Source organism: Perna viridis, chromosome 2 (assembly GCF_037379345.1).
Source record: "Perna viridis isolate PV_CMFRI_1.1 ecotype Kerala chromosome 2, ASM3737934v1, whole genome shotgun sequence".
In the NCBI taxonomy this organism is placed as follows: Eukaryota; Metazoa; Mollusca; class Bivalvia; order Mytilida; family Mytilidae; genus Perna; species Perna viridis.
The window spans coordinates 64,902,285-64,922,243 of NC_142446.1; the positions used below are offsets into that span (position 1 = coordinate 64,902,285).

The 19,959-nt window shown below is 32.9% G+C and overlaps 2 protein-coding genes across 3 annotated transcripts; both read right to left on the bottom strand.

The window, feature by feature from the left end:
* Positions 1-216: 216 nt before the first annotated feature.
* LOC148626490 (C-type lectin mosGCTL-7-like) lies at positions 217-14,237 on the bottom strand. 2 transcript variants are annotated; one of them, XM_088570522.1, is made up of 5 exons: positions 10,729-14,237; positions 4,836-4,976; positions 4,431-4,486; positions 2,814-2,898; positions 217-1,027 (listed from the first exon to the last, which is right to left on the bottom strand). In XM_088570522.1, the coding sequence occupies exons 1-5, from the start codon at positions 10,736-10,738 to the stop codon at positions 789-791; spliced, it is 531 nt and encodes a 176-aa protein (XP_088426648.1). In that variant the 5' UTR covers positions 10,739-14,237; the 3' UTR covers positions 217-788. The 2 variants fall into 2 exon arrangements, with proteins under 2 accessions (XP_088426648.1, XP_088426647.1); XM_088570521.1 differs by lacking the exon at positions 10,729-14,237 and having other exon boundaries at positions 4,836-5,704.
* A 132-nt stretch (positions 14,238-14,369) lies between these two features.
* On the bottom strand, positions 14,370-15,747 carry LOC148626491 (uncharacterized). The gene has a single exon (XM_088570520.1). The coding sequence runs from the start codon at positions 15,745-15,747 to the stop codon at positions 14,551-14,553; it is 1,197 nt and encodes a 398-aa protein (XP_088426646.1). The 3' UTR covers positions 14,370-14,550.
* Positions 15,748-19,959: the final 4,212 nt, after the last annotated feature.

Consider the following 19,959-nt stretch of genomic DNA (forward strand, 5'->3'; position numbering starts at 1 on the left):
CCTTTCCACTAACCTGATAGAAAAGTGGGAAAATACAAAGAAAATGTTTTATTCCTGAAGAAGTGAAGAAGTACGCATTTTCATGTGCATAAAGCTTTCAAGTCAAGAAGATAAAACTTCACGTAGACAAAGTCAGTAAGGAAACAGGAAAAGAAGGCATGACTTATATTTTTGTCATATATTACAACATTCGTTTTTGAAATGTATTTTTATGTACGCACAGCATGATTACAAACATAAGTACATGAAGCAGTCAAATAATACCAATTTTAAGTCACATAGCTAAAAGAGCAGGTCCGTTATCGATAATAGCTTTTCAATTGTACAAACTGCCCATGTATACCAAACACCATATCCCCATCCGCCATTCTCCCAATTCCCATTTCCGAAAGGGAATTACTCATTCCAATAGAACATACCCATTCTTAATTGATTCCCCAATATCAAAGATTTACATTATAAAAATAAATATGATTTGTAGTTTTTATTTTGTCACCATTTCAATTGTAGTTTTAGTTTTTCTTGTCCATGTAAATAAATACCTAAATATTCCTCCACACACCCAAACCCTCATATATACTGTACAACGAAACATAAACGGAACAAAACATACATAATTGACAACAAATACGTGTAATAATATAGTTTGTTTGTTTGTTGGGGTTTAACGTCCGAGCAGCAATAGTAATATTATAGAACAGCAAATGCATCATATGTATCTATTACACATTGCTATATTGTTTCAATGTTAAAGTATTGATATATTGTAAAAAAAAGTAAGGCCTTTGTTATTGAATAAATATTTCACAAATAAAAGTGTGCTCTCTGCCACATGAATCGTCATCCCAGGAATAGCCTCCATCATAAAAGTAATAGTAGGCAAGACAGTTCTGGCTATAGATGCCGTTCGGCTGTTTTGGGCCCCAAAAAGTAACAACACCTAGCCTATCAACTAAGGAACCATCAATCCAGTACCAATTTCCTTCATCCTTACTATCCGTTGCCCCAATCCAAACTGACCACACATCTAAAGGTGCACAAAATAAATTATTTTTTTTCTTTATTTAATAAATAGGAAATTACAATCATTTGAAATGACATAAATGTTGGATGGATTAAATGTTGGGGGTGATATTCTGTTCATTTCTATGACTATCAAATGATACGCTAACATTTGATACAGTATCTTTCTTGAAATGCATCCCTTATTTCCTTTTAGAAAATGATCACTGTTTCTTTTTGTACGTCACATGAATGAAAGTATATTTTGCCTTTAATATATCCAAAATCGCATATTTTAAAGAAGAATGTGAAGGAATCTTGAGATAATTTGTATTGTCGGATAACATATCAAAATGACACAACCATTTAAAAACGAAAGAGCAAGATGTTGCCACATAAAATTCATCCAAACATGAAAAACGGCACTCATATGCTTATGTTTAAATGTCATTGTTGACCATTATATATAAATACATATATATTAAGATAGAATAAAATATAAAAATCACACCAGATTACCATTGGCTATAGTTAACTGACATGCGAAAAAAAGCAAAAGGTGCGACGGAGAAGAAGCCCTAGTAGTTTGATTGGTCCATAATCATTTTCTATTTTTAGCTAATGTAGACAATAGAATACGACATTACACACGACAAAACTCAATTCAAAATTGGAATAGGTCGAAGTCCGATGATATGTAAGGAAACATACCAAACCAAGAATTAACGAAAATCAATAAACACAAAACAAGTCTACTTGCAGTTACCGACATGCCTACTCAAGATCATAGCAATTCATTTATGAATAAGTGGATCAAATGATTTCTTTAAGAAATGCCATTCACTACAGGCATGTGTTTGTTTACAATCAGAACATGTTGGTCATTAATATGTTTTCCTGATGATATTTGAATTTTTTTGTCTATTTTGAAAAAAAGGAAAGTCACCGTTCTGTTTCTATGGATTTTATCACCTTTGTTGTTGGGCCTTTCATGGCTTACTAAAAGGTGTTTAGACTTATCGACGATAATTTGGTGATCTCTGCATGTATTTGTATATATATATTATCCGAAACAAACCACACATTAAGTTAACTTGTATCATGGATGTAACGGTTCAAGAAAACGAATGCGAGATGTTAGTTTATAGTTTCAAAATGCATTCCGCTAATTTGTAAAGCAATTATTCAATAATATGTAATCTACTTCAAAATTACCTTTTTAAAGTAACTTATTTTTGTCTTAAATGTAACAAAATTACGTGCCTAAGAGGGGAAGACACCACTGACTGGTAATTTAGTGGTAGGCTCCGGAGTATCATATTTGTAACTTAAGTCGAGAGACTTCTTTTAAAAACTCAGTTAAAAACCGCGAAACGCTTATTGGTGTTGTATCATAATTGTACCTTTCTGAAAGATAGTATATTGTGTAGAAAGTTCTTAAGACACATCGACTTATCACCTACATCTATGTCCAAATTATACTTTTATAGTTTTGAAAACGTTGCTAGATCAGTCCTTTATTTGTTTTGCCTTGAAGTGGTTGTATCACACGAATATTACCTAAATTCATGTACAAATCCTTAATGATATCTTCCAAATATCTTTTAGGGATTTTAGTATATTTTTCGCGATTAATCGCTAACAAAATATCTAAAACTTTGCGATTTTTTACACGATAAAATATTTTACTGCTGATTAATGCATTCATGTTAACAACTAATTAGCACCTATCTTATAATGTACCACAAAAGGCAAATATGCTTCTCTTCAGACTTGGATGATACGACTATCTTTGATCTAATAAAACGTACTTGAAGTCACACTCTTAATGGCTTTTTCGTTTTCACATGGCGTGAAGATTCTGGCTAGTTGTCCTCCGATTGACAAACAATGATCCTAAACATACAATACGTAATTAAGAGAATTTGAGAATGGCAGAAATGAACTCTTTATCATATCGTTATGGTATATAAATGAAAGATGAATTGTCCGTTTCTAGGATAAAAAAATGTTTGATTCTTGTCTTTATAATTGTACACTATTCTTTATATACTCTTGTATGTTTCGTTTTTAATGAATCAAGTACCAATCCACTTTTTCGTGGTTAAGAAAAACCCACTAAACAAACAATGCTTTTTCATTCGTTATATGCTGTTCTTTCACATAACGATAATCATTTCTACATTCAGATCTGCATTTTTTTTTTAGAAAAACATACATTCATCTCCCACTAAAATTAACCAAATCAAACCAAATCAACAATGATAACTCTTGCAAAGTTCCAAACATTTCATGTACAATCTATTTATTTGTTATCTCAAAAGCGCAACAACCAAATGAAGAACTGATACTCGTTATGTGATCAGTAACTGTTTCTGAAAAAGAAATTAGACTGAATTCGGTGGGTTTTTCACATGCATGAATCGCCGTCTGTCTGATTGTTAGAATGACTGGCACTTAAAAACGCCTACTTAGATGTTATGTGCATCGGACGGGACAATAATTGTTTGAATCGAGATTTAATGGCCGAGAATTCACTGGTACATACATACGTATATTTTAATCTGTAATAATTGTTTATATTTATCCGCTGATGATTAATATCTACCGGCGATATTCTCGCGTTGTATTGGTTCGGAAATCACGGACGAAATAAAATAATGAATAGATGTTGATATGGTACTTAAGGAAACCGAAATGACAAATTGAAAATCAAGACATCAAAGAAAAAAATTAAAGAAGGTATTGTAAACCCTCAAAGTTTTCCCAGCGACTTGTTTTTCCTAAATTCATACCAACAAAAACGCCAAAAAACCGTATGAAAGAATACGTTTTTCGCGAAATAAAAAAGTACGAAATTGGATCGTTGTCCTTTTGGGCAAACATAAGTACTCGTTAATTTGAATTTTAGCAACAATTCAATTGTTTACACGCCTTGTCTAGTAGTAAGCACTAATCACTAACCACTAACTCTAAAAATCAAAGTAAAATCGAAAAAAAACCATTGAAACAAACAATTTATTAAATAAAATGTTATAAATTACATAAATCAGAAGATGTACATAATTGCCAGGTTTAGAAACATCCCGGAAATAGGTCAATAAATCCTATATTTAGACCATTTCATACTTTCTAAAGTATTTTAAATATTTTTAAATATAACTAATCTATAATGAGAAAAGATAGTTTATTAGTATTGTATAGCAACACCTTGAGATCCAAAATTATTAATCATATGAGCGTTTTACTGTCGAGAAATACCGATGTAATAAACTCAGTGAAAACTTGTATAACGATATAATATAATTACCAGAACATTTCCAATGGCACGAATGTGACTATTTTTGTCACGAAAGAAGTGTAAGTGATATCAATTTGAATTACTTCTATGCATACATTGTCTTACCAGTATGTTATTTTAAACTTACCCTAGCGCCAGACCAAGTCTCTGTCATATTTGAAATGTACAAGTATTCTCGTTTTCCTGTAATGTCAATGTATTAAGGCATGTTAGTTAATTGAGTCCACTTAGAGTCTTTATTTTGCCGAAAATAAGCAGAAAATGTATTACTATTCAGATGATAATTTAAAGGCTTTTTTTTTCTAAGCGTGGAATTACCTCACATGCTAATATTGGCATATTACCATCTGTGTTTTGGTAAACTATACGATTACTTAGGACAAGAAGCATTCAGCAATATAATGTTTATTTCCAAATCTTTGCAACAGAAGATCAATTAACGAATGCGAGGTTTGTTTTGCTTTTTTCATTGTTTGTTTGAACGGTTGTAAAAAGAAAGAGCATTTAACATCATAAACAAATAGTTACTTACGTGTATGTAAACTAATAAAACCCCAACCAACAGAACTTTTTGTTGGATCACACTCACTAGAACTCATATAACACATTCTGGTACTTGTTTGATAACTTGCAGCTACACAGACTCCGTCTGACTGGCAAGATAGAGCACAACCTACAATAGTTGTAGCTACTATATATTTATCTGGTAAAATAATGAATCGAATAGCAGCGTTAGTTTTATAGAAGACATTCATTGCCCTCTTTCCTTGTGAAAGAAAAAACATGTCAACCACTACGAGTATTACTTGAATCGCCTTGAAATTTGAATACATTTCGATTATTTCAATTCTTCACAAAATATTTGAGGTGGAATAAAAATAAAAACATAAACAAATTTGTCTAAGTTGAGTATTGTAGTAAAACTAGTGGTTTTCATGCGACAGTCATATAAATTATAAATCTTCGATAATGCGGATTAAATAGCTACAAAGGACGCACTGTTCTGGAACTTAACTTGCAACACACTTTATTTTATGGCAATGTTTTATATAAGCTCGATCCGACCTTTCTCACTTGAATGCTAAGAACGAATCAATTGTTGCATGTTAGAAACACTTAATTTGATCATTGGATCAAATCAGGAAAGCTTCTTATCATCACGATGGAAAAAAATAAATTCGAAAGATTATTTGAGTGGAACATTTTTTATTGGATTTTATAACCGCATTGAAAGTTTATTTGTGCTCGAAAAAAATCTCGTGACATGTCATTGACTAATCTCATAATCTAATTTCAGTCTGTCATATAAATGGTAATATTGTTCGAATAATAGTTTTCATCTGTGGCAATATCCCTTCAACACCTGCGTATGGAGTGTTCATATCACAAGTTAAACGTTATGTCAGAGCTTGCCGAGACTAAGCAGATTTTTTGTATCGCGCTAGAATTCTAACAAATGGGCTTCTGGAGCAGGGTTATGTTGCTACAAGATTTAAGTCATCATTACAAATGTTTTATGGTCATCATCAACATGAACTTGAGGATCGTTATGGTGTATCCATCTACGCCATGAAAACTGATTTGTTCAACATGTCGTAATTTTCCTTTCCTCTTTCGTCTACCCCGGACTTGACTTTTTTGTGAGCAACTCGGTGGATGTTTCTAGAAAAGCACAGGACGCTTATTCCGTCGGTGCACCTTGTCCATGCACCAGTTTTTAGTGGAGTCCGAGTTGCTCATTTGCTTTTGTTACTCTGTATGTATGATTTTAGTTACTTTATGTTCTTTGTTGTGTATATCTGTTTTCCATGTCTGGTATTTGTCCCTGGATTACATTTTTTGATAACCGCTATAATCTTGGTTCCCTTGATTACTCTGTGATATAAATGATGCTAAAACCACATGTATAAAATATCACTTAAAATTAGTTTACCATTCCAAATACTTTTTTCTACATTTCTTATTTATTTCATTACTTTTTTCTGTAAGAGAACAATCATTTTATCATTATGATTATTGATTTGTTCATTTTTTCACTCCTCAGTAAAAAGGAAACCAAACTTGTAATGTAGTTCATTGTATATTGAAAGCAAAAACTAGACCACAATGGATGTCTACAAAAAAAAAACAATATAATTATGAACACTAGACATAGTCCTTTTTGAATGCTACAGAAGAGAGCTGAATCGTCATATTTTTTTTAAATCAATACATAATAAAATAAGAATTATGTATGCTTTCCATCGATATGAATCTGTATTACTTAGCTTGTGATATGTTTCATAATGAGTAAAAGTTAAATATCAACTAAAGGTTGATCAATTTCAACGTCATAAGTACGAGCCTCGGCAAGTTAATATTTTGAAATACTAGTATTCAAATTTCAAGAGTTATGAAACCTGTTTTTTCTATAATTCCTTTTATATATTTGGCCACTTGACATTCGCTTTCTGTCATGGCGGAAATTTTAGCGAACGTCCGTTTATGATGCTATTACTTGTTTCGGGAGGCAACCCAAAAAGCGTCACCACGTCGCTTTCAAACAATCAGGTTTTGTAAACAAACACACAACGACGAATTTGTCATATCACATCGTCCCATGATTTGATAATGTTTAATATCTCGTCGTACAAGAAAACGACAAAGCGACCAAATAAAAGAGAATTGTTCAGTCTTACATGACAGAGAGGGATTGGCGATTCTTGTCGACAGTTGGAACCGTGCCTGAACCGATCTGTACAAATAAATCGAGACCGATCGTTGAACCTATGATCACACCACATTACCAAAGAGCGGTCAATATGTTGTCAATTTTTTCACATAATAACATAATGCAATGGTTTTCAACGTCAGTGAATTTATATGGTCGATTATGGGATTCGTTCTATTGGGATTTCTTAATGTACACGAACCTTTCATCTGTCATTTCACACAACAAAACTGCGATAAGAATGTTCACGGTCTTCGGTGCAAAACTGCAGTATTATAACCTTCATACTCTATTATATATAAAAATCAGGATTTGGAGGGAATTGCTTTACAAAGCAAACGAGACCTATTTATACTTTTGAAGACAAATATAAATGGGATCGGACATATTATAAAAACAATAGATTATCAGATATTACATCAGTATATAGTAGTTTTGAAAGGTCCTTTAAACATATATGTGTTTCCAATTATTCTTTTTGATCTTCTCTATATGAAATTTGTTATTTGTACTGCCTTTGATCTTGAAAAACATTATTGTACTGTTACCAAGGCTAACAACAAAATGAGTATTCTTTTTTTCTTAACACTGTGTCCAGGACGAGTTTTAGATTTACTTCTAAATCGATACTTTTTTTAAATGGTCTATCGAAGTACATCAAATATACATCCCTACAAACGTTTTATTAATTTTTTGTACTCTTGTAAATAAATGGTAGTATTGAGAAAACAATAAGTCCTTTTAAGTACCATTTTGTGCTAGAATCAGGCAGTTAATGGCAATTCATGTATCTCAACCTTGGTCTCTTTTTTTTTTGCCTCAAATATATTATATTATATTATATTATAGATGGCAGTGATTTATCAAATGTTCCCAGTGTCACAAAATCGATAATTCCCACTGTGAAATAAATTCGCTAATTTCACTCTCGCACTGTCTCCCGCCAAAACTTCACAACACCAATACCAATCCACCATTCACAAAGTATAAAATTCATATTGAAAATAAAAATGAATAATGGAGCAAATCTATATAATAGGATAATCATTTGGTCATCGTGAATAATCAAAATGTGATCACTCGTGCCAAGAACACATCAAGATTAAACTCGTACCCGGAAAAAAGTTCCGCCCACTCATTAAATCTAGGCGTTCTTCGGCACTCGTTATCAATCTTTCCAATTAATAATCCCAGTTTACGTCTAGAAATCAACCAGAAAGCAAACTACATTATCTTGAAGCAACTGTGACGACGAAATGTTTAACTGCCCAAAAAAGGAAAAAATGCGAGCAATTTTCCATAGTGCATTTTAACTACTTGTGACCAATATATATCTTTAGAAAGGCAATTTTTACAAATCCTTTGATAGTAATTGATCGAGATTATGAGGTAAAAATACTTGGATAATGCAATAAAATATCTTTTTGTTTATGTGCCACACCTTCTACACTACACATTTTGCCTGATCCTGAGACAGAGAAGTACTTATGATTTATATTATATCACACGTTAACTACAAAGATATCAGAGATCAAACACTTTCTATGGAATAGTTAACTTCTACAAAGACAGCTCCGTTGAAACTTCCAGAAGTGTCTTTATGAAAGTACTTGACGATTTTTTCTGAAATCTTTAATTTACAAAAAAACAAAACTATGTCGCACTGTTATTTTACTAACAATCCAAATATATTAAACATAGAAATATTTGTGATGTATTATTTTTGTACAAATTTTTGCCTAAAGACTTTTTGAAGTCCTACAAATTAGGATCATTTCAGCTATTGAAAGAATTTGACTAAACCTAACGGTTTTGGCGATGTATGCGAAAAACTACTGTCTGACCCCTATGTTCTATTTTAGTAACAGTTGGCCATATTGTCATGGTTTTTCTACGGATCAAAAAAACCCACTTCAATTCTATGCAGAATACCCCCAAGGAACACTTATACCGAGTTTTGTTTCAATTGGTAATATAGTGTCAGAGGAGAAATGTTTTGAAAGAAATAACATAAAAAAATTGCAAAAACGTTGAAAAAAGGGCAAAAACTCCAACATGGCTTAATAGATTAAAATAAAAATTTGACCGCAGATAGATATCATCATACTGAACACTTAACCTCCCCCCACAACCCTGTCACAATTTAGCTAAACCTAACCGTTTTGGAGATATTTGCAAAAAAACTACTGTCTGACCCCTATGTTCTATTTTTAGTAACGGCGGCTATGTTTTTTTGACGGATCAAAAATTCCCAAATTAATTCTATGCACAATACCCCAAAGAACATTCATACCAATTTGGTTCCAATTGATTAAGTAGTTTCAGAGCAGAAGAGTTTTGAAAAATTGTTAACGACGATGACGGACGCAAAGTGATTGCAATAGCTCACATGGCCTTCGGCCAAGTGAGTTAAAAAGGCAAGCAGTAACAAGAATCATGCCCTACCAAAATCTAAAGGAAGATGTTGGTAACATAAAAATATTTGTGATGTATTAATTAATTGGAAACAAGTGACTTGTATTGAATTACAATAAAAACTCGCACTATCGAATTGTTAACATTATTCATATAGGATTTTTCTCAATATTTAAGAATTTAAATTGGGTTTTGAATGAAATGTCCAAATTTCAAACTTAATGTAATCTGTTATAAATGTTTTTTGCGGTCTTATTTTTACGCCAATTAGGGATGATAGTTTGATTAAAATCATACAATGACGAAACCTTACATTGCTTTGGATAAGACTTAGCTTTGTAGCTCCTTCAACAAGGTTTTGCAAAGGAGTCGCACATTTTTAGCTATAAAATCTTAAGTTCGGTGGGTGATCGATTCCGTGGGTTGCTGAATCCAACTAAAGATATCCTGTATCATCTACGTGATAGAAACGTCATATTGGACAATCAAATTGCGATGAAGATTCTACAACGTTTGTACTGATGCTATCATAAAAACGTTACATAATTTTTTTAGAAATTAGATTATGCAATTACCGATCCAAAACAAATTCAAACAATAACAATGATATAGTTGATTCAAGACACAGGGAACCAACCAAAAAACAAACAATGCGTTTATGTTCCAATTACTGAGTGAAAGGAACCCCGATCCTCACAGTCGTTAGGACACATGTAAATAAGTCACCCTGGTAACAGTCGTGAACCGGCCGCTCTGGTGACAGATAATGCCTCATTTAAACTCACCTTCCCGTGGTACCATAGAAAAATATAAGATAATATTGTCCAACGCAGAATAATAGGATCCTAACCCCCTCATCTTACCAGATTCCTCCGGCCATCACTGCAACAATTTCATATTATTCACTTACATAGCAATAAATACAATATACAAAAAATTGTCATATTAAGTATAAATCGCATTCTGGAAATGCAAAAGAAGATTCGAAAACAGATTTGCTGCTTTTCAAAGTTGGTCTTCTGAGAAAATGTTGCTGGTCATATCTTAATCTATACAGATATTCTGTACATCATAATGACAAATACTACTGAAATTGTGGTTACACTGTAAGACTCAAATCTGTACTACAATGATCAATAACGTTTGTCTTTGTAAGTTTGTAACTTTGGCCTTTTGGATGACAAATCCAACCTCACCAACAAACGGGAAATATGCACCTTGCGATTCTATGTAACAGGGTTTTAAAAGATAGAAAGGATAATACGGCATCTTGCTAGTCTGTAAATATTGAATTACAAACCATGTATCATTAAGATAATATTCCACTTCGTGGTTCTGTAAATATCGGCGTTTTCGTGACAACTCCTGCATCATAAGATGAAGTTGCACTTTTCATGTCTGTAAATAATCGTCCTTTGAATGTCCCATTGTGCATCATACAAAACACGCACTTCTGATTTAACGACTACAGGCAAAATAACTAACGCAATGCACAATAAAGCTGCGCTTCCTTACTGAAACTATCTGCATATCCAGTAATGTTACGCTCTGGCGACTAATTCTGTACTGCAATATGTGTAGTAATAGCTGCAAAACATAAGAAAACAACAGCAGAAAAAGTATCTGTGGAAGTTAAAGGGGATGGAGGGAGGGTTTTGAGAACCGTTCACACGTTTACACGATAACCAGTACTTATTTCTATCAGAGTATAAAGATAACGGTATGTCTTTTTTTCATATCCGTAACCATTATAAGACTTTTTGCCACTTTTATATTTTGAGCCCCACAGACGCATTAAGCAGCTAGTTGGTGTGAAAGGTCAGAAGATATAGAAGAGAAATATTTAATCTACCACTCTCTTGCCAACAAAGGCTAATTAATTTGGCTGCCTTTCTTCACCATAAAATCGTCACAGACCACATTTCGCCCTGTTTAAAAAGAAAGTTGATACAATAACATATTAATAACTTCATTAATTGCATGAACAAAGAAACTAATAGAAAAGGATATTGCCATGTCTCTAATTGAGGACTTCATCGTAAAACACTTAACTGTAAAGGTTATTGCCATAAATCTCCGTTTAAAGCTGCTTTAACTATCATTTTTGTAAATGTTTGTTTTTGATGAAATAAAACTTATCTTTGAATTATTTCTACTAACCTATAATTTCCTGTCTAATTTCATTTGATATCCACAAATGGAATGCATTAAAAACATGAAATGGGTGTCGATACATATATTGTCTTGCAAAACAAAAGTCAATCTAAATAAAATTCGTATGTATGTAACTTCTGGTGACCTTAATCCACGCATGTTCTGTTCTGTAAGCGTGGATTCTACAAAAAAAATTATTGCAAAGCAAAAGTTGTTAATCAAAGGCAAGGAAGACCCATTTCTTTGACGGGACACAAGCAGTCAAAGAAAAAAGTTCGAATATAATGCAAGGATCCTTTTGTAACTTACGTATATAATATGGCACTAATATGGTCAGTAATTGTCATTTTGTATTTGAAAAGCTAATAAAAAAATAGATGTTCAATGAAATGAAAATAAGACCCGTGCTTACCTGTGTATTCGTTATTGATATTTCAATCAAGGTGAAAGTACTTTTAACCAAGATGAATGTCCTGTCGACTGTATTCGGAAATAATGCAAAAAAATAGTTAAATTAAAGCTATTTATATTTTGTGATTAAAATAATGTTGTTTTCATAATATTCTGTAGGTATTATTGGCATTTATTGCTTCAATTGCATCCCAATAAACTTATTTCTCTGAATCAGCATAATTCAGAAGAATCAAAACTGTACAAATTTGGCAGCTAGCTAAAGCAGTTTTTTTAAATATTGACCACCAAGTCACGTCATCACGGGATATTTAGACACATTAGAAAACTCCATAGAATAATGTTTAATTGTCCGAAATATCCTAATCCATAATTTGACGATGTCAGCAAATTATTAACAAGAACAGGAAGACGGAGACAATGATTCAGTCAGACAGTCAAACTTAAAGTTCTAAGGTCTTTAACCTTAGGATAGTTTAAGTAGGTCAGTAAAAGTCAATGCTACACCAATTTTAAAATATCCCTATGTACTTAACATATTGTCTATTGTAAATGATAAGTATGTGGTTGTACCAGAAGATGCACCTAAAACAACTTTTTTTTCTGCAAGACGTGTCACACTCACTATTTATTACTGGAACGTGGATGTAGACAAGAGACTCCCAGGAGCCTGAATCGCTCACCTGGTTGAATTTTGCCTTTCAAGGGCAATGAATTAAACAAGAAATTGTCCAACAATTTTGACACAAAAAAAACTTTGATATGACTAATCTAGGAATCATTTCAGTAAATGAAAGTCTAAATTTATCATAGTTTCCAAGACATTGGCTGAAAACTAAAAAATCATTTTCCCCCGTCAAGGGCAATAACTCTTATAAGAAAGCGGCAGACAAATTTTTGTCTGAAAACTTTTTGTAGTCCTAAAAATAAGGATCATTTCAGCTATTGAAAGAATTTGACTAAACCTAAAGGTTTTGGAGATATATGCGAAAAACTACTGTCTGACCCCTATGTTCTATTTTAGTAACATTTGGCCATATTTTCATGGTTTTTCAACGGATCAAAAAAACCCACTTCAATTATATGCAGAATACCCCCAAGGAACACTTATACCGAGTTTTGTTTCAATTGGTAAAATAGTGTCAGAGGAGTAATGTTTTGAAAGAAATAACATAAAAAATAGCATAAACGTTGAAAAAGGGCAAAAACTCCAACATGGCTTAATAGATTAAAACGAAAATTTGACCGCAGATAGATCTCATCATGCTGAACACTTAACCTCCCCCTTTTGGAGCTTTATGCAAAAAACTACTGTCTGACCCCAATATTCTATTTGTAGTAACAGCCGCCATGTTTTTTGACGGATCAAAAATTCCCAAATTAATTCTATGCAAGATACCCAAAAGAACATTCATACCAAGTTTGGTTCCAATTGATCAAGTAGTTTCAGAGCAGAAGAGTTTCGAAAAATTGTTAACGACGACGACGGACGCTAAGTGATTGCAATAGCTCACACGGCCTTCGGCCAGGTGAGTCAAAAAGGCAAGCAGTAACATGAATCATGCCCTACCAAAATCTAAAGGGAGACAGTTGGTAACATTGGTCATCTCTATCCTCGTTTTGGCTCTCTACAAAAGACGATAATTTGGATCTGCCTCTATTTATTGGATTCAACTGTCCACAACAGTGGCTACAATCATATCTGGATATGCAAGAAAAACTACCAAACCTCTTCCGAAACCATTATATTCTATACTGACCTGACCGAAAACATCAAGGAAACCAGGATTTTAACGGTAATAAAATAATTAGGGATAACGAATAGACAGAGACGTACACAACATAAAACAGGAAATAACCAAATTTCCATGCGTAAAGAAAAAACAGTTATTGAGCTAACCAAACTTCTTCAAAAACTAGAAGCATTGATCATGTCATCCGGTAGGTAAACGTCTTCTGCTTTCTTGATAAAACAATAGGAATTGCTCATAAATAACAACAGAAAATCAATATATATGTACCTAATATTCTTTCCATAACTCCATGCTTGATGAAAACTAATTTTGCGTAAAGACAGATGATGTGTAGCCCTTAAGTATCATTTGCTTCAACAACAGAATTACAATTACAATTATAAATAAAAATGTAATTTACTTGTTACTTACGTCCAGGCATTGCGTCATATTTGTAAGAAACACTTATGATTAAATATGTAAAACATTTGTATATATTTGTATATATATCAATAAATGTCTAAATACTTCCCATTTAAACGTAAATATATTACTAAGCAACATTTTGAACTTTGTATTATAGCATGAAATGATGAAAATAAAATAGAGGATAGGGTCTAAATAAGTTTGAGTATCTTCCTGGTTTGAATGATTTTATAACAAATAAAATACAAAATAAAAAAATAAAATAAAAATAAATAAAAACAATAGAAAACTTTCCGATAAACAATTGGAACAATATTAATGAACCTCCGGAAAGGAAAGATCTTAAACCATCTGTACAAAGTTTATATCCTCTTTGTTCTATACGTTTATGTCCGTCCTTAGCGGGCTGTGAAAGGCATACATACAACTTTCAACAGTTCTATTTTAAACTTATTATCGAAAAACCCACATATGAACGGGTTAGCAATGTGGTTAAGAAAGACGAAACGTGCAAGAAATGTCCACGCTGCTGTCTCCGATCGTGTAAGTTTGATAAATGAAAAATCTTCTATTGCGTATGTCAGAACTAAAATTGCTAAAGACGGTATATAAGACAAGGCGTACACCAATATAATCACGAAAAACATGAGTGTGATTCTTTTCCTCACTTGACCTCGTCCTGTTTCAGAGTTATCATTTTTACTTGCCACAGGTTTTTTCTGTACTTTTCCTCTGGCCATATTTTCCATCTTTGTTGTTGAGTCGTTCAGTTTTCTTTCAGCAACCTCGATTTGGTGTGTATCTACGCTTTTGTTTAAAATCTCTTTTGCTATGTGTTTGTCAATACTCCCGCTCAAGTTTGACTCAATTTCAGTGAACGATGCAATTTCACTAGTTTGAGAATGATCATGTGACTTTGGTGGCGTTTTCACTCTAAATTTAGACAAAACAATATTTATTTTCCTCATAATTGGTACAAATAATAAAATTGTTGCTATGAGATTACCAAACAAAATCGAAGCCAATAATCCGAAATATATATTAACCAAAGGGGAATCGTAAACTGAAAATCTACAAATCCGTGTTTGGACTGTGTGATTCATAAATATTTGTTTAACGTCTTGCACTCCGGATGTCACTAAGATCGGGCAAGAATATGTGAATGCAAATATACACACGGCGAAAAATGAAATTCGTTTACACTTCAGACTCATTCGTGGACTGTGGGGTTTACAGACAAGGCGATATCTCTGAACAGAAATCACCAAGAGCACATGTGCTGACATTCCCGGAACACACATCTGTAAAAAAGTGAGTATTCGACAAATGGCGTCGTTTGGATAAATATAAAAATATGAATTATCCATGATATAGAAACAAGAACTTGTGAAGCACGCGGTCAAATCAATAATAGCTAATAATGGGAGGAAATATCTTTCTCCTCTTTCTTTGATTCGAAACCAATAGATAACAATAATTGCTGCATTTCCAATGATACCGATTATTGCTCCGATAAGAATCAGTGTTGTGCTCGTCGTCATTAAATCGTCAAATCTATCATGTAGCAATGTTTCGTAAGAAGATGCATTATCCATTTCTAAACTGTATTTAGTCTTTTATGAAGTAAAGAATTCCATATATAGTTTCTGTAGTTGATTTGATCCCTTCTTTGGCTCATTATCTTCATTGTTCATGTACCATGAACTTTATAACTGGATAAAATTAGTGACACATCGAGATTTATAACCTGGTTATATATTAGTCGTTAGCTACAACTTCCTCATTTCACAAGTATCGTTAATATACAAGTACAGCTAGAAATGATCCCCTTACAAATTATGTAAGCATGAAGAAGTCAAATTAACATAGTAAGCTGTCATCTTAAAAGTTAAAGTTAGCTCAGTTTGTAATACAAGAAGATATTTATTTAAGCTGTTCTTTTTGGGTGATGAAACTTTATAATTCAGGAGCAAAATATGCATTGACAGAGATATCGCAAAGTAGTTTTGCCATGTGTTCAGAATTAAGCATTCTTCCCAAACTTCCATCTTCAATTTAACGTCAACAAACACACGAACAATGACTCGAACAAAGTGACAAAATTTTCTTTCATGTGTAACGTATACAATGTGAAGAAAAATAAACAAAAGGCATAAAATGAATTCCGTTTACACTTCAAGCTAATTCGTAGACTATCAAGTTCACAGACAAATCGATATCACTGAATAAAAAGCACACATTTGTTGAAAAGTAAGTATGTGACAACTGACGTTGGTTGGATAAGTATAAAAGTCTGTTTACCTATGATATAGAAACAAGAACGTGTAAAAGTAAATATGAGGACCAAGATTCAAGCGGGAATCAAAATAATAAAATCCAAAAATAAAAATAGACACACACACACATGAAATAAAAAGAACATGAAACAACCAAAATAACGCATACACAAAAACAAAAGCAAATGAGCAACATGGTTTCCATCAAACTGGGACCATGAACAAGGAGCACCTGTAGGATAAGCGTCCTTTGCTTTTCTAGAAAAAACTACCGATATGCCCATTATGTGTCAAGTTCGAGGTAGACGAAAGCGTAAAAGAAAAGTACGACATGGTGCTGATGGATACACCGTATCGATCCACTTGTTCATGATGACTTCTGTAGTGTAGACGACAATCTTCTAGCAACAAAACCTTATACAAGAAGACTAATTGTAAGAATTCGAGAACGGTACAAATGTCAATGTAGTTACGGCAAGTATGAGTTGAGAAAGGAAAACTTCATCCGTATGTGGTAATGGGTTGTTGCCACCGATGAAAGGAAAAGAAAGTTAGCAGTACAGAATGAAAAGGCAACACGTTTGTCCTATAATTTACGATGCTAATGTCTTTCCAAATGCTTTACGCCCTATTTTATTTGGTCTAAAACCATTGTTATGTAAGTCGTAAAATCAATTTTCATGGTTATGGATTTCATTATTGGTGTGATTTTGTCAACATTTTAGTATCTGTGTAATAAGTCCTATCACGTACATTTTTTGTAAAAATGATTTATAGGCGCATATTAGCATAAGGTTATACACAGGCAAAAAGCCTATCAAACATGTGTTTTTTAGATGCGTGGTAAACACATATCAACAATGAACGTCTTTTACATGATGTACAAACATATATTAAAGGCATGTCAAACATATCTCGACAATATGGTGAACATGCATAATTTTAACGCATATCAAAAATGCATCGTTGACATTTTAAACACACAAACGTATAACAAATGAAATGGAATCAGTAGTTTGAAGTGCAAATCACTTACTCAGGAAGAACAATTTAATCAAGTTTACTGCATTTACACATGATATCAATTTCACTCACTATATGAAACTTTAATTGAGGAAAAAAACTCCATAGGTAAGATGTATGTTAAGTTGCAAGCTAATGTAATAACCCGACTTTTTTATGCCTGGAAATTTTAATATTTTGTGTATGAGAGTTGCAGTACATTGTGTAAACATGTAAACCATCTCTATAAGTTCTTATGCGAAAAATGTGTATAAAAGATTCTATCTTTTAAAAATGTATACTCATGCACTTTGAGGTTTAGCGCGCTGTAAAGTCCAGATTTAACCCCCCCCCCCCATTTCGTTTGAATTGCCTGTACCAAGTCAGGATCATTGCGGCACCAGCTGCTCCGTAGTGCTATTTCTATTTTGCAGATTTCTTTTGAACTTGACTTGATTATGAACCGAATTGATGTTCGCTAATTTTGTTGTTACCCGTATTTGTCTTACGATTGATACCATTTTGATTCTGTTTTATTTGACCTTTATTTTGTCTATAGAATGCCATTATATTTTGATTGACAGTGTGTTGTACAAGACAGGACTTAACGTGATTATTTTGAGCAGCTAAAATCAACAATTTGTTTTTCTTGTTGCTACTCAAAATTATAATGAAGGATGTTATTGAAATATGGTAGCGAAATTAAAGAAAGTTTGCTTTTATACCAAACGTATAGTGTATCATCATATTGGTTGTGGCATAATTAAAATATATACAATCATCGGTCGATCCAGGGGAGGGAGCAGGGTTTTGCAAAATGTTATATTTAATAAATCATAGATTGAATATTCAGATAACAATTTACTTTAATGAACAATCGGGAACTTTAATTCTTAGCGTTGTTTTCATGCACGTACAAGTATACTTTTTGAAGGATGTACATGTACATTTATTGTTGAGGGAAAATTGGGGGCCGCAGGACAGAGCTCTTTTGTAAATCTCTGGATTTGCCATGAAAACAAAGTCAGTTTAAAAGTTCTTGACAGAAATCAACATCGTTTTATTTTATCTTGACCTTCAAAACTGGCTATTTTGCACTTGTAAAACATATATTGATCAATAGCATGTCAATAGCTATAAGTTGCAGTTGTTACATGTAGACATGAAACATATGTTATCATTTTGTTAAACTTTAAATGCATATCAGTGGCTATACGGTTCTGAAAGCGTCCGACGTAAGACATGTGTTTACTGTTTATCTAATTTATGTGTAGCTTATGTTTTTGAGGTATGTCTGACAACCGTGGTTAGAAACATATGTCTGACATGTGTCTGATGTATGGTGGACATGATTCTGAAAGTTGCCGGATGTCAGAAGAATTGAAATTAGGCAATATTGCATTATTGCTGTTAACACACGTCACTTGTCTAAGCATAGATACCGTTTACTATTCTTCTTAACTAACAAATGATATAGAAACCAAAAACATGTTGTTTTTTTTGTGAATCATCAAATAAAAAATAGAAGTGGATAATTTAACTAATTAGCAATAGCTTGAATTGGAACATGTTATAAATAGTGAACTTAAAATTGTGTTAACAAATCTTGCTACGTTAACTAAGATCGACGTGATCAAAACTAGAGTACTCTTCACATCTGGTCACTATCTGGTCCAATTGCCAGTAACAAGTATCGATTACTATCATTATTTAAAACCTTAAAAATTTTAAAGACATTTTTTTTGCTAAATTTTGAAAATAAGTGTTCAGCTTGTACAATTCTTTCTTCTGGGCGGATGCCCATTGCTGATGGCCGAAAATGTAGCGCGCTGTTACAATTCAACGAGCAAGGAATATATTGTCGTCGTTATGTGCCGTTAGAGGGCCGTCCATGGGATGTAGAGGCTGTTAGTGACACTCGGATATTTGTTGCACATTCTGAACGTAAATGCATAACCATTACAGACCTTAATACGGAGGAGAGGCAAACTATCGGAATGAACGGCAAGTGTTACGGCATCACCTATAATGGTGATAACATTTATGTTATATTCAGAACACTTGGAATAGTTTCACTTGACTCTAAGAAAAAATTATGAAAACAATTAAAACAGATGTAGAGAACGTAACGTATGTGGTTGCTTCAAAAGACAAATTGTTTTACCCTTATTATACAACAAGATCCATATACTGTTGCGATTTAGGTGGTAGACAGTTATGGATATATAAAAATAATTCCTTGACCTATATTTTGGGTGTGTCAGTAGACAATTTTGGCAATGTTCTTGTTGCAAGCAAAGCTGAGCACAAAGTAGTATATGTAAGGCATGACGGCACTGAATCTAGAACATTGTTAACTAAAAAAGATAAAATACTATATCCAAATGTGGTAAGTTACAACCACGACAAAAGTTGTCTTGTGGTTGGTACTGAAATAGGTCGTTATTCCGTCTATAGATTGGCTTAGCTATGTTTATATGCATTAAAGCATCGATTAATAAATTCAAATGCCAATAAAAAATGTATTCT

Coding starts and splice junctions, on each gene's coding strand:
- LOC148626490 (XM_088570521.1), bottom strand. CDS start 5,136: ATGTATTCAAATTTCAAGGCGATTCAAGTAATACTCGTAGTGGTTGAC. Junction 2,899..4,430: donor AGACTTGGTCTGGCGCTAGG/GTAAGTTTAAAA, acceptor TTGTATGTTTAG/GATCATTGTTTGTCAATCGG. Junction 1,028..2,813: donor CATTAAGAGTGTGACTTCAA/GTACGTTTTATT, acceptor GTGCACCTTTAG/ATGTGTGGTCAGTTTGGATT.
- LOC148626491 (XM_088570520.1), bottom strand. CDS start 15,747: ATGGATAATGCATCTTCTTACGAAACATTGCTACATGATAGATTTGAC.